We start from the raw sequence: 13,734 nt of genomic DNA, 5'->3' as shown, positions 1-13,734 counted from the left end.
ACTTCAAACTACAAACACACAAAATAAGAAAGAAAAACAATCCACACACAAAGCTAACCCAGATAACTACATAAACGGCAGACAAAGCACATGTAGTAATATAAAATGTGTAGAAAACTTAACCTGAATGATGATACTAGCACGATAGTGCTAAAATTAGTTTCTCGTGACATTTAGATTTTTTTAAAACACCAAAGAGCTGTGTATAATCCTGGACAAGCATCAGTAGAGTAATATTTACAGTGTGAGCTACTAAAACACAACAAATCCTCAGAACAGTTTAAATATTGTTTTAGAAAAGCTAATATATGAGATCCTAGTGACTATATGTTGATCAGTATAGTTCAGGGGCTGGCAACCTTTTTGACATGGAGTGCCATTTTTCACAAACATGTATGTGATTTTCCAAATATTGAGTCCACTTGTAAAAAAAAAATCCATTTTATATTTGTCTAATTTAATTGTTTATTTTTCATTGCAAATAATATTATCAGCAAAATAGTTTGAGTAAAAAGTTTTTGCAAAACCTGATAATTATGATATTATCATGATCCTGCATGTGAATTTTCACAGAGCATCTTGTGAAAGTGCTTTAATTAGGGTTGTGCCGATGGACGATATCATCGTCCATCGTGATGGCTGACCAACATCACGATGTAGAGCCACCATCGTGATGCCACGCCCCCTTTTGCGAGTCTTGCTAGTGTGACTCACTAATCCTAGTCTCTTCTATAGTTAACCTAAAAACTTTGCAGGGATTGCTCTGTAAATTAAATTGAGAATATAACTAATGCATATATGCTATTTTAAATACTGTAGTATATGCCAGAGACGTGACGTGTTAGTCTGTGAAAATACCGTGTCAGGCAGGCTACACAAATATTGATCTTGACATTGTTAGCTTCTTGTCTTTTTTTTACATGTCTTACATTGTACATTTAGATTAAAATATTTATGTTGTAGGCTACAAGAAAATAGCCTTTATTAATTAATTATTAGTAGTTGTAGTGTCTCAGAAAATCTTGCTCATTGTCACATAGCTCTTGTATACACTGAAGCGGCAGTTTAAGATAAACCCAGACCAGCGAACGTCAAATAACTTTTGTCTGGTTAATACTTTTAAAGAAAAATTTCCTTGGCCATAAATCCATAATGTCAAATCAAATGAAAGAAACAAGGTGAATATGAATAACACACATTTATTAAAACATAGAAGAACAACAAATAAAACAAGAAAACGGGAACAACACTCAGACCGAAACTCGGCATTAACATTTCACTTATAATTAGCAGCACAATTAACTTCAGCACAGGCTACAAAATAAATTATGTTATGGAAATATTGTAAAGTGGTCATCTGAACTACACAAATGAACGTTTAAAAAATAATATGCAAAATCGAATAGCTCCGCAACGGAGGGCGAAAAATGCGTAAAGAAGTCTAATATCTTTCACCATGTTTAAATTTCGATGTTTCTGGCCAGAAATACCAACATATTCACTTTATCTGGTTTTAATAAGCTGCGGATTGGAGTAACTACATTACCCGCTGTGCTGAAGACCCGCTCTGATGGAGAACTAGTAGCACATATGCACAGATATTTCCGTGCTAATCTTGCCATGAACGGAAACCTTTTGTCGTTCGTTTTCCACCAAGTCAGCGGGTCCTCTTCCCTATCAATGGCCATTTCCTGCAGGTACATGGTCATTTCTGCCTCGACCTTTTGCTCATCAGTGAGTAAAATAACGAAATTATAGTTTTTAAGTGGAAAATGGTATTTATGTAAAGAGATATATTAAAATAAAAAGTGCACAACTCTTCTTAAGTGACAGCTAAAAAAAAAAATGCTTCACGTGTCGTGCAACCTACTGATAAAGCGCCGACGAGTCATTAGTTGGGTTAGTAAAATAATGAAATTATAATTTTTCATATAATTTTTGAAAATTATATGAAATTATATAATCCCCCGCCCCACCCCACCGACGATATCATCGTCCATCGCGATGTTTTACTGTCAACATCGTCAACTGCCAATTTAGGGGACATCGCCCAACCCTAGCTTTAATGAAAGAAAACCTGTCCTTTTGTACTAAATGAGTTTACACATTTAATCTCACATTTGCTTATTTGATTACTGATCACGAAAGTGTGGAGTCTTAAATATTTATTTTATTATGTCAGACATGTTTCAAAATCACGCAGAGATGTAATCACTAGTATATGTAAGCAACAGCGACAGAGGAGCAGGCTATTTTATTTATATGAAGTTTTTCACACCTGCATTTCACTCTACATCGATGAAATCCTTCCTCATGATCACGCAGTGTTTTTTCATCAGCTGAATGGGAATTTAAACACTATTAAAGTGTGACAAGACTCAAGCCGATCAACTATTAACCCTTTTGCATCTGCAAAATCCCAAAACTTTATTTCCAGGTTTAATTGATATTTTTAATAGTTTCAGATTTTTTAACACCACTATGTGGGATTATGTTTTCTCTTTTAATTGTTTAATGTCATTTTGAGTGTGAGCATGGTTTAAGGATGGTGTACCTGTATGCTGGGTTGGAAATCTCAAGGATTAATAGTGATGTTTTCCTTATTACATCACATGTTGTTCTGAAATTAAAAAGAAACAAATGAAACTTGGAATGTTGGCTGTCATCCGCGCAGCCTGACCGAATCAAAGCGGGTGCGATTAACAGAAAGTGAAACGCTGCTGGCTCGTGATGCACAAATGGCTTGCACGCTCTGCACAAGACTGTTGGGTATACCGCAGTCTTGTCACATTTATACTTTTTTTAGCCTCCTATTCAGCTCATAAAAACACGCTGCCTGATTACGAGGAAGGATTACATCAAGATGTAGATTGGAATGCAGGTGAGGAATTATATAAATAAAATAATCTACTTCTCTCTCGCCGTGGCTGGCATGCCAGTGATTACCCCTCCACATGCCAATGCTAGGACATGTGCCATAGGTTGCCGACCCCTGGTATAGTCCTTTAATATGGTGTCCTTCCACTTTTTTAACTTTCTGCCTTTATTCACACATTCACATTTAATAAACACATATATTCTTTACTTGACCCTATTATGCTATTTTAGGACTGTTGTAGGTCCAGCTCTCTGCCTTTAGATGTCTTGTTACCAAATGACTGTTTGTGTCATTGTGCATTGCTTTTATATTGATCCTGGTTTTTAAAAAAAAGCTCAGCTCTAATCCAGTGTTGAGTGCAAATCAACCGACATCTTTGTTCTCTTTGATGGAGCTCCCCTGTTTTTAGTACTGTTGGAAAATGTAGTGAAATGTGGCCCATCCCGTTAAGGCATGGGTTCACAGCAGCAGTGTGAGAGATTGTCTGGATGAGGAATGCAGGGGCTATTAACTCACTTGCAGAGGCAGGTACCCGTTGAGTATGAATGATACCTGAGGCCACGTGTGATCCCCCTTCAACAATCCAACCTGTTTATCTGCTTTTAGGCTTTTCCCTTAGGTTTACATGTCTGATTTGTCATCTCATTTTACTGATGTGGTTTTGTACTCTGATGACAAGCTTGGAAATCTGGTGATTGAATGTTGTGATGGGGTGTGTCAAAATCTGCCATCTCTGTGAAGGAACACCGTTTATCATTTTTTCCACAAAGCAATGAATGTGTTCTCGCTCGCTCGCTTCGCTCTCTCTCTCTCTCTCTCTCTCTCTCTCTCTCTCTCTCTCTCTCTCGTTGATAACACTTTAAAGTTTTATTTGTTAACGTTAGTTAATGCATTAGGGATCACAAACTAACAGTGAACTATTACTTTATACAGCATTTATTAATTGGTCAATGTTAATTTGTTCATGTAAGTTCAAATTGCATTAGCAAATTTTAACGTTCACAACTTTAAATAAATAAAATAAAATAATATCAGTATAAGGATAGTTGTCAAATAAGGTTGTCTGTGCTGGTAAAATTAGAAATATTTTTAAAATCTATTTTAAAACACATGTATCAAGTTCATAGAAATTCAATATTTGTGACCATGTTAGTTTCATGCATTTTCTAAATACATTTTAGCCTTTTCTACGAAATAATTGATCACATGAATGGTGAATGAAATGTCAAGTGGTTTAACCATCAAATAAAACATATTCAAATACTTTTCTTGCTCCTGGAATGTACATGAGTCACAACCTAAAGGCATTTTAATAGTAATTTTGAAACAAAATCATGAGTGCTCACATGAGATGAAGACTCAAGTCATATCAGTAACCTTATAAAAGCTGTTTTATTCTTCATGGAGAGGGTCCCCTCATGGGGGCTGCCATGTTAGGATCCAACACGCTCTCATGACCAAACATCGCTGGGGGACTTTCTGCCTGTGCCACTAAAACGGCCCTTGGACCATATGTTAAAAGTCAAGCTGATACCATATTAAACTCATTTTCACAATATAGTTTCATATTTTGAAGTATAGCTTCATATTTTTGGTAACACTTTACAATAAGTTTTCATTTGTTGACATTAGTTAACAACATTAGTTAACATGAACTAACAATAAACAATACTATTTAAACATTTATTAGTCTTAGTTAATGTTAATTTCAACATTTACTAATAGGTTTTAAAAATCAAAATTTGTATTAGTTAATTTGTTATGCACAATGAACTAACATGAACTAAAAATGAACAATTATATTTTTATTAACTAACATTAACAAAGATTAAAAAAATGATGTAACAAATATATTGTTAATTGTTTGCTCGTGATACATAATGCATTAACTAATGTTAACAAATGGAACCTTATTGTAAAGTGTTACCATATTTTCATCCATTTCATATTTCGATATTAATCATTTATATTGTAAATAATCATCTCATAACATAATTTTTTTCCTCTATTTACACAGCAATAAATAATCTTTTAAAAATACCTTAAAATGACATTCACTGAATTAAAGGGTGAAAATACTTTTTAAGTTTAATTCAGTAAAGAAATTCACTGCAACAAATCCAATTGTTATCAAGTATTTATGTCTTGTTTTCCATTTAAAAATGTCTAAAAATTCTTAAAACAAGATACATTTACTTGAGAAGCAACATAAAATATTCAGACTTGCTTTAAGAGGATGTACCTTAAATATACAATAAGTGTATTTTGTATATACGTTTATTTTTTTCACTTGGTTATACTTCTGCAAGTGCAGTAAAGGCAAAATATACATACTGTATATTCGAGATCTATTCTCTAAAAGCAAGTCTAAATATCTTATATGCTGCTTCTCAGGTGAATGCATCTTATTTTTTAAAGGATTTCTATGTTTTAAAATATTTGTATTTTTAATATTATATTCAACATTCTCAGATAACAATTTTTTTATTCTGCAGTATAGCTGCTAAAGAAAATGTGCATTGCTTTAAATGAGGTTTAGTTATTTTTACTGGAAAACAAACCAAAACAAATCATAGATGTATTTTGTTGCAGTGTATAATGGGGTGAAGACTTCCTCTCTCACCTTTCTGTTCATTTCAAGCCATCCTTAACACACACACACACACACACACACACACACACACACACACACACACACACACACACACAAAAAAGCACTCTCTCATTAATAAAGCTGCTTATTGCCAATTTTCTTCATGATAAGAAATGCACAGTGACATATTTTATGATTCAATTAGTCACATTCATTCATGTTATAATCTAGCTTTAGCAAGACGAGCATCAGAGTCCCCGCATCAGAGTCTCTCTCAGCCGGGTGCAGTTTCAATCTCTCCCACTCAGATCGGGACATTCACGCAGCTCATAAAAGAGGCACTGACCGCACAGAAAAATGCCAGAGTCGGAGTTTGTAATTAATTATATGATCTGCTTCCATATTATTTTAACTTTAATGAAGCTATAACACATTAAAACTGCATTTAAGAAACACCGGGTGTTTCCTTTAAAGAGCTCCAGCTCCGCTTATTCCACAACGAGAGTGCTTCTGTTTTTACTTATTTGGTATTTTTGTATAATTCCCTTGTAATTTGTGATCTACATCACCTGCAGCTGTTTGGAAGGTTTAGAGTGCATCTAGACTGTGATCTGTGTAATTCTTCCTCTCCTCAGTCAGGCGCGAGCTGCATTGCTGCTCTCGCATGTCATCGTTACAGTTTAATGTGATCTCATGTTACGTTAAATGAAATCAAAAGACTATTCGACAATGAAAATGTTTGTCGACAATTCTTTATTGTTGGCGTTGTCGATAACGTCGACTAATCGTTTTAGCCCTACCATCTGGTGAAAAAAATATAAATAACATGACTTGAAAAGCATATCATGCCAATAAAAGCCAGTAGATGGTTGTAGTCTGATGGCTTGTTGCAGACATGGGGACTTGTGACTTGGTGACTTGGACTCGAGTCGACTCGAGTCGCTATTTTTATGACTTGTGACTTGACTTGACAAAAATTAAAATACTTGAGACTTGACTCGGACTTGGAAGTTAAAGACTCGGGACTTGACTTGACTTGAGACACGAAGACTTGAATGACTTGAGTGTTAATCACATCATGTTTTCAGTTTGAATATAAAATATATAAATTATTTAAAAAAATAAAGTTGATCCAGCTGGAGCGCAGGCTGAGAATAGTTTTGTCATGACTGGATCACGACACTATAGGCTATCATCAGCCATGCCCTCTCGTACCTTACCCACACCACGCCCACTTAGATCAGATAACACATCAACATGTCAGCCGGAGGGGTAACGTTACCGAGGGTCATCGCTTTCGGCTTCAAAAATTATTATCAAGATGGCAAAAGACGAACAGCGCTTTTCAAGACATGCAACGTTAAGATCGCAGACAGCCAGATGACAGCCTCCAATTTCGTCCGCCATTTGAAGAGCCATTCTGCCCAGTAAGTGCTTGTCAATTTGTTAATTTTATCTGGTTAGTTGGTAGTTAGCTAATGTAATAATAGCAGGGTTCCCACGGGTCCTTGAAATCCTTGAAAGATTGTGAATCTGAAAAATAAAATTCAAGGCCCTGGAAAGTTCTTGAAAATAAACATACATAGATACAGGTCCTTGAAAGTGCTTGAATTTATTTTGTGCAAGAAGTTTTCTGGAAAAAAAAAATCTGTCCATTAATTTTTTATTTCGCGGCTTATGCTGCATACTAGCCTGCTTGATTTACGTTAGTTACGCGCATTTACGTTAAGTGTTTCCTGCGCGAGGTACTTTGTTTTGTACGTTGCCATGACATTCACGCGCGCTGGTACCTCAACGTTTCCCACTCACAGACATTGCAAAAATAGGCTTATGGATATACTCTGTGTGAGTGAGTGAGTGAGTGTGGGTGTGGGAGTGTGAGAGCGCGAGAGTGAGTGTGTGTGTGTGCGCGCGAGAGTGAGTGAGTGAGTGAGTGAGTGTGGGTGTGGGAGTGTGGGAGAGAGAGAGTGTGTGTGTGAGAGAGAGTGTGTGTGTGAAAGAGTGTGCGAGAGAGAGAGTGTGTGTGAGAGAGCGAGTGTGTGTGTGTGAGAGAGAGAGAGGAGAAATGTAACAAAGTTTAATGTACATAACTGTGTTTGAGAGAGAGAGGGAGGTGTTCAGAGAGGAGTCTGTTGGATGTTAAGCTGTTATTTGTTTTATGGACTCAATGTTGAAAATTTAAAACATTTCAAACGTTACAATTTTGTTTGATTCCATGATGTATTTTACTGAACATGAGTATTGTAATTTACTGACAGTTACTTATATCTTGTCTTTTCACTTTATTATGATCAGATTCTGCAGGTAAAATTAAAATAATAAGGTGACTTGACTTGGACTTGACTTGACATAGCCTGTGACTTGACTTGGACTTGACTTGACATAGCCTGTGACTTGACTTGGACTTGACTTGACATAGCCTGTGACTTGACTTGGACTTGACTTGACATAGCCTGTGACTTGACTTGACTTGACTTGCCCAAGAAAAAAATACTTGGGACTTACTTGAGACTTGAAGGTTAAGACTTGAGACTTACTTGAGACTTGAAGGTTAAGACTTGAGACTTACTTGAGACTTGCACATGTGTGACTTGGTCCCATCTCTGGCTTGTTGTGACCTAATTTTATATTGTATCACAAGATATGCATTTGGATTATACATTTATACATTATCAAACTATTATCTGTCAAAGTTTTGCATTTAAATTCATTTGAAATATCAGTTTTTGCAGTTAATGTAATTATGCTTTCAATCAAACCTGACCATGGTGTTACAAAGATAAGACACAGAATAAGACATTTTCTACCAATAATTTATTTCAAACATAAAAATGTAATAACACAAAGTAAATGCATAATAATGTAAAGAGAATCAGTGTAAACATTTAGCAATTTAAAACTTTCTGTAGTAATTTTTTGCAAATGTGCGTGTGTGTGTGTGTGTGTGTGTGTGTGTGTGCGTGTGCGTGTGTGTGTGTGTATATGTGAGCGTGTATTTATCACTTTGTGGGGACCAAATGTCCCCATAAGGATAGTAAAACCCGAAATGTTTGACCTTGTGGGGACATTTTGTTGGTCCCCATGAGGAAAACAGCTTATAAATCATACTAAATTATGTTTTTTGAAAATGTAAAAATGCAGAATGTTTTCTGTGAGGGTTAGGTTTAGGGGTAGGGTTAGGTTTAGGGGATAGAATATAAAGTTTGTACAGTATAAAAACCATCATGTCTGTGGAATGTCCCCATAAAACATGGAAACACAACAAGTGTGTGTGTGTGTGTGTGTGTGTGTGTGTGTGTGTGTGTGTGTGTGTGTGTGTGTGTGTGTGTGTGTGTGTGTGTGTGTGAATATGTGTGTGTGTGAATATGTGTGTGAATATGTGTGTATGTTTTGCACTAAGGATGTTTTAGAGTCTCACACTGTAACTTCTGTCAGGTTTTTTTTTCTTAATTGTGGCTGATTTATTAATTATATTATTGATTGCCAGATTAAAAAAATGCTCTTTTTTTTACGCTTTTTATTTTTTACTTAGACTTATCGAATCAAGCCCAATTGTATGTTCAGATGGTAAAGGGATTAAATGTCACCAAGTCTTGTACTGCTCAGATAAAGGAAACCATTTCTATTAAATGAGGAAAATTTGTTTTGGTCAAAAATGACAAATACCATAGGAAGGTTAAAGGGATAGTTTAACCTTTTCTCTTATTATTATTATTAACTCACTCTCATGATATCCCAGGTGTGTATGACTTTCTTTCTTCGCCAGAACACTTTTTAAGAAAAATAGAAAAATATCTTGGCTCAGTAGGTCCTTAAAATTTCTCTTTTGAAGCTCCAAAAATCACAGTTAGCATAAACTGTTTCAAGTGATTTTTATAAGGAACATTTTGAGAATTTTACCAAACAGCTTCAGAAGCTTCAGAAAAGGTGACTAGCTGAAAGGTGAGTAGTTTGCATCTCTGTATATCATAGGTTAGGTTGAGTTTTTAGGGCTTGGGTCAGGTGTTAAAAAATATACATATAATAGTGTAATGTAAATAAAATTATTGTGACTACCTTTATCTGTCTGCAATATGTTTATATTGTTGTTAAGTTGTTAAAATAAGGGGTGGGGTTGGGGACCTAATATATGACAGTAAAATGCAATTTAACATATTTATAAGTGTAATGAAATATGTTGCGGATAAACACGCACAATAAATGTGAAGATTGCCGAGCTTCTGACAGAATCATCCTAAACAAGTGGAAAACAGAATGACAACATCATATTGAGGATGCTGACAAAAAAGTTTCTATGGCGACGTATTCGTCATGAGACTGACCTGTAGGATCACATGACCAGTTGAATCCTACTCGCTTAATCTCAGTAAATGCCCTGTTATTGGACACTTTCACTCTTGCCTTAAATTATTCATGGCTGACTGTGAATAGTGAATTTCTAAAACGGCATCGTAACTAAAAACTATTGCATTTGAATGATGCTGCATCCACGTCTTTAAGTTTAGGTGTAAATCCAAGATGACATGCGTGAAAAATTACTCCAAAATTAAAGTTTTTTTATTATTATTTTTTTATACATTTTCAAACAAGTAAAACAAATTTTAAAAATGTCATGAATTTTTGCGTAAGGAATGTCACAATGTTTTTTTTAGAATTGACCTAAACAAAATTCGTGAGGGTCTTCAGGGGTCTTGCCTGTTTTATGGAGATTTTTTGTCGCATGACAAAATGGCTACTGCATGTTGATTACACCACCTTACTTTGATATTATTTCAAACTAAATTGTTTCACTGCTTATTTTCTCCAGGTATGAAAGCATTGTTTAAATATATATATATATATATATATATATATATATATATATTATTCCAAACAACTAATACAAAATAACATTTCAAGAATCTTTGCTTTTAATTCCACTTTTTTTTTTGTTGTTTTTTTTTTTGCATTTTTTTACTTTACCACAAAAAAAGGAAATATTTTTTTTTAAATAGCTTTGAACTGGAAATAGAAAACATGTTAATTGTAGTGATATATTCAAGGAGTCCATTTGTGTGAATTTTTGAATAATACAAAATTCAGATAAAACATGAGCATCACATCATTGACCCATGTAGATTAGCATTAACCAAGATTAATAAATGTTGTAAAAGTATTCTTCATTGTTAATTTAACTTACTGTTGCTTAATGTAATGTTAACAAATGCAAACTTATTGTGATAGTTGATGGTTGATTGTTACAGCACAGTCATCCTAGCTATACAGTATCTTAGCCATTTTAACGCTTTGAGGAAATATGTTTATCCAAAAGTGCATGTGGACCAATTAATCGCATTTTCACTGCATTAATCAGAAGCCTGCTGGGTCATCATATTAAAAAAAATTGGCTGCTTGTTTTAACATCAGTCTCCCAGCCTGCTAAAGTAATTACCACACTTACTCCAGTGCCCCCTGGGATATGGAACATATGTTTTAACAATGGATTAATTTAATACAGGGCTTTCATAGTGCTCTAAAAGCCGAACCAAAAAATGGCTAAAGGAAATGTAGTCAAAGGCCATTAAACATCTAATGAACTGATGCAACTGCCGGCACCAAAGCTTGTTAAAGAAATGCAGGATGGTTTTATAGCCTGTTGTGGTCACCTTAAGACCTCCGCTGTCAGAATTTACATCCTTACACACTCACAAACAGCAACTCACACATGCACACTTTCACTTTTCCCAGATGATAGGCACTGCTTCTACACTTCTATAGTCACTGTATAGTCCTTTCTCTCTCTTTCCATTTGTTGAGTGCATCACATACCAAAGTCTTGAGTTTACTTCTTTTTTTTAGTCTTATCCCGCTCTAGCTGTCTTTTATTTCCATACGCCCTTGAGGGATGATGCCTGTGCTCTTGTATAGCTCAACACTGCCCTTCAATGGTTAGATACAGAATAAATGTTTTTTTTTTTTTTTTTACTTATTATTATTATTACAAATAAATCTAAACTTTATAAAGCTCAGTTTAGCTTCTGTTATCTCTGTCCTTTTATGTTTTTTTTTTACCAATGGCAGTGGATTTTTGCTCAAGTCTTGTTTTTTGTCATTTCAGTGAATGAGATCATCGGCAGAGACATGTCTCACGCTCCAGCGGCTCATGAGGGCTCCCCGGCTGCACACAGTCAGTCCTAGCCCACCTCAGACAATCCTCACAGGACTCCAGGCCCAGGCAAGGAGCTTCCACCCTAACCCACAGTCTGCCCTGATCAGGCTGAGACCAGAAAATACTTTCTCCAGCTTGGATCCAGAAGGCATTAGAACCTCTAGAAATATTGATTGCCTCTTGATCCACCACACTCAACACATGTGAACAACAAAAATATACGATAACAACAAAATGAATTGGGGCACATATGCACACATGCATAAGAAGAAAATGAGATGTGTTTTTCTCATACATACACAGACGTGTTGGTTAGGTGGGAGTACACTTGGTTTGGTGTTGTCTGGCACACATAGTTCTCCTGGAAATAAAAACAAGAATTCAGGGCTTTCTGACAGCATGATGTATTTTATTTGTAGCTTGTAGATGAACACTTTGTATTGGCTAGCTATGCAGCTGAGTACCCTCATCCCTGAACAGAATATGCAGTACAAACAGCAATTCTAGTCACTTCAGTTGAATACCAGACGGGTGCTCGAAGTGTATTACATGCATATGGTTTGCGCCTTTTACCAGCCGGATCGCTGGCGGCTTTCAGCACACATTTTCCCAGTGCTGCCCCATCTCATCTCAACTCAACTCAACTCAATTTTATTTATAAACCACTTTCAAAAACCACACTGGGTACCAAAGTGCTGTACATGGAGTAATAAAAAATAAATAAAATCACATTAATACAGCTTAAGAATGCAAAAAAACATTTAAAACCTATAAAACAAGAATAAGATAAAATCTACCTAGTACAAATTATAATGCAATTAATTAAAAGCTAGGGAAAATAAATACGCTTTTAAGGCACCCTGGAAAGAGAATAGAGACGGAGATGATTTTATGACCAATGGAAGCTCATTCCAAAGTCTAGGGGCTACCACCGCAAAAGCTCTATCACCTTTAGTTTTTAGGCGAGATCGAGGAACTGACAGACACAGCTGATCACTAGAGCGGAGAGACCTTGAAGGTTGATTCAAACTTATTAAGGCAGAGATGTACTCAGGTGCAAGACCATGAAGAGCCTTAAACACATACATCAACACTTTGTACTTGATTCTGTATTGGATCGGTAACCAATGTAGTGAAATCAAAACTGGGGTGATATGGTCTCTTTTCCTGGTTCCAGTTAAAAGCCTAGCAGCTGAATTTTGGACCAGCTGCAGGCGAGAGAGAGAGGCCTGACTCACACCCAGATAAAAAAGCATTACAATAGTCCAATCGAGAGGACACAAAGGCATGCACAACCTTCTCCAAATCCTCAAAAGAAAGGATGGGCTTCAACCTTGCCATAGTTCTAAGTTGGAAAAAACTATTTTTAACCACAGCATTTATTTGTCGATCAAACCTGAGCTCAGAGTCGAATATAACACCCAGATTTTTTACATAGGGAAGTTTTTTCCCTGGAAACAGTGACAAATTTCTTTCTAAATTTAAGTCACATCCCCTTTGACCAAAAACAATAAACTCTGACTTATCCTCATTTAATTGAAGAAAGTTGTTTGCCAGCCAACACTTCACATCGGCCATGCATTTATGCAGAGGCTCAAAAGAGTGGTGATTCCCATGTTTAATAGGAAAGTAAATTTGAGAGTCATCAGCATACAGATGATAGTGTATGCCATGCCTTTCAAAGATCTTTCCTAACGGAAGCATGTAGAGGGAGAATAAAACGGGTCCCAAAATGGAGCCCTGAGGAACCCCACATGTTAAAGGAACAACTGATGAATAACAGTTCTCTAAACAGACTGAAATCGTTCTACCCTTGAGATATGAGGAGACCCAATCCAAGGCTAACCCCTGAATACCAACCTGGTCTCTTAGGCGATTGATAAGTATGTCATGATCAACCGTATCGAAGCGGCACTAAGATCCAGCAGCAGAAGACCAACAGGACTACCAGAATCCACACCTAATAAAATATAATTTAAAACTCTCAACAGAGCTGACTCTGTGCTATGACCAGCTCTGAAGCCTGACTGAAATTGATCGAGCAAATTATTGATGGCTAAAAAATCATTTAATTGTGCAAGCACCGTCTTCTCTAATATTTTTGACATAAAGGAT

The 13,734-nt window shown here is 35.9% G+C and overlaps 1 protein-coding gene across 3 annotated transcripts in view; it reads left to right on the top strand.

Moving 5' to 3' along the window:
* LOC127632302 (nuclear factor of activated T-cells, cytoplasmic 3-like) overlaps positions 1–13,521 on the top strand; it is a 131,218-nt gene extending 117,697 nt beyond the window's left edge. For all 3 annotated transcript variants that reach the window (XM_052110936.1, XM_052111014.1, XM_052110869.1), the window contains one exon: positions 11,569–13,521. In XM_052110936.1, coding sequence (XP_051966896.1) covers positions 11,569–11,648 — 80 coding nt within the window. In that variant the 3' untranslated portion in view covers positions 11,649–13,521. The remainder of the gene's footprint in view (positions 1–11,568) is intronic.
* Positions 13,522–13,734: the final 213 nt, after the last annotated feature.

This window comes from Xyrauchen texanus, chromosome 1 (genome assembly GCF_025860055.1).
Source record: "Xyrauchen texanus isolate HMW12.3.18 chromosome 1, RBS_HiC_50CHRs, whole genome shotgun sequence".
NCBI classification, from domain to species: domain Eukaryota; kingdom Metazoa; phylum Chordata; class Actinopteri; order Cypriniformes; family Catostomidae; genus Xyrauchen; species Xyrauchen texanus.
Note: the sequence above shows the minus strand (reverse complement) of the source record. Positions and strands in the feature narration are given on the sequence as shown.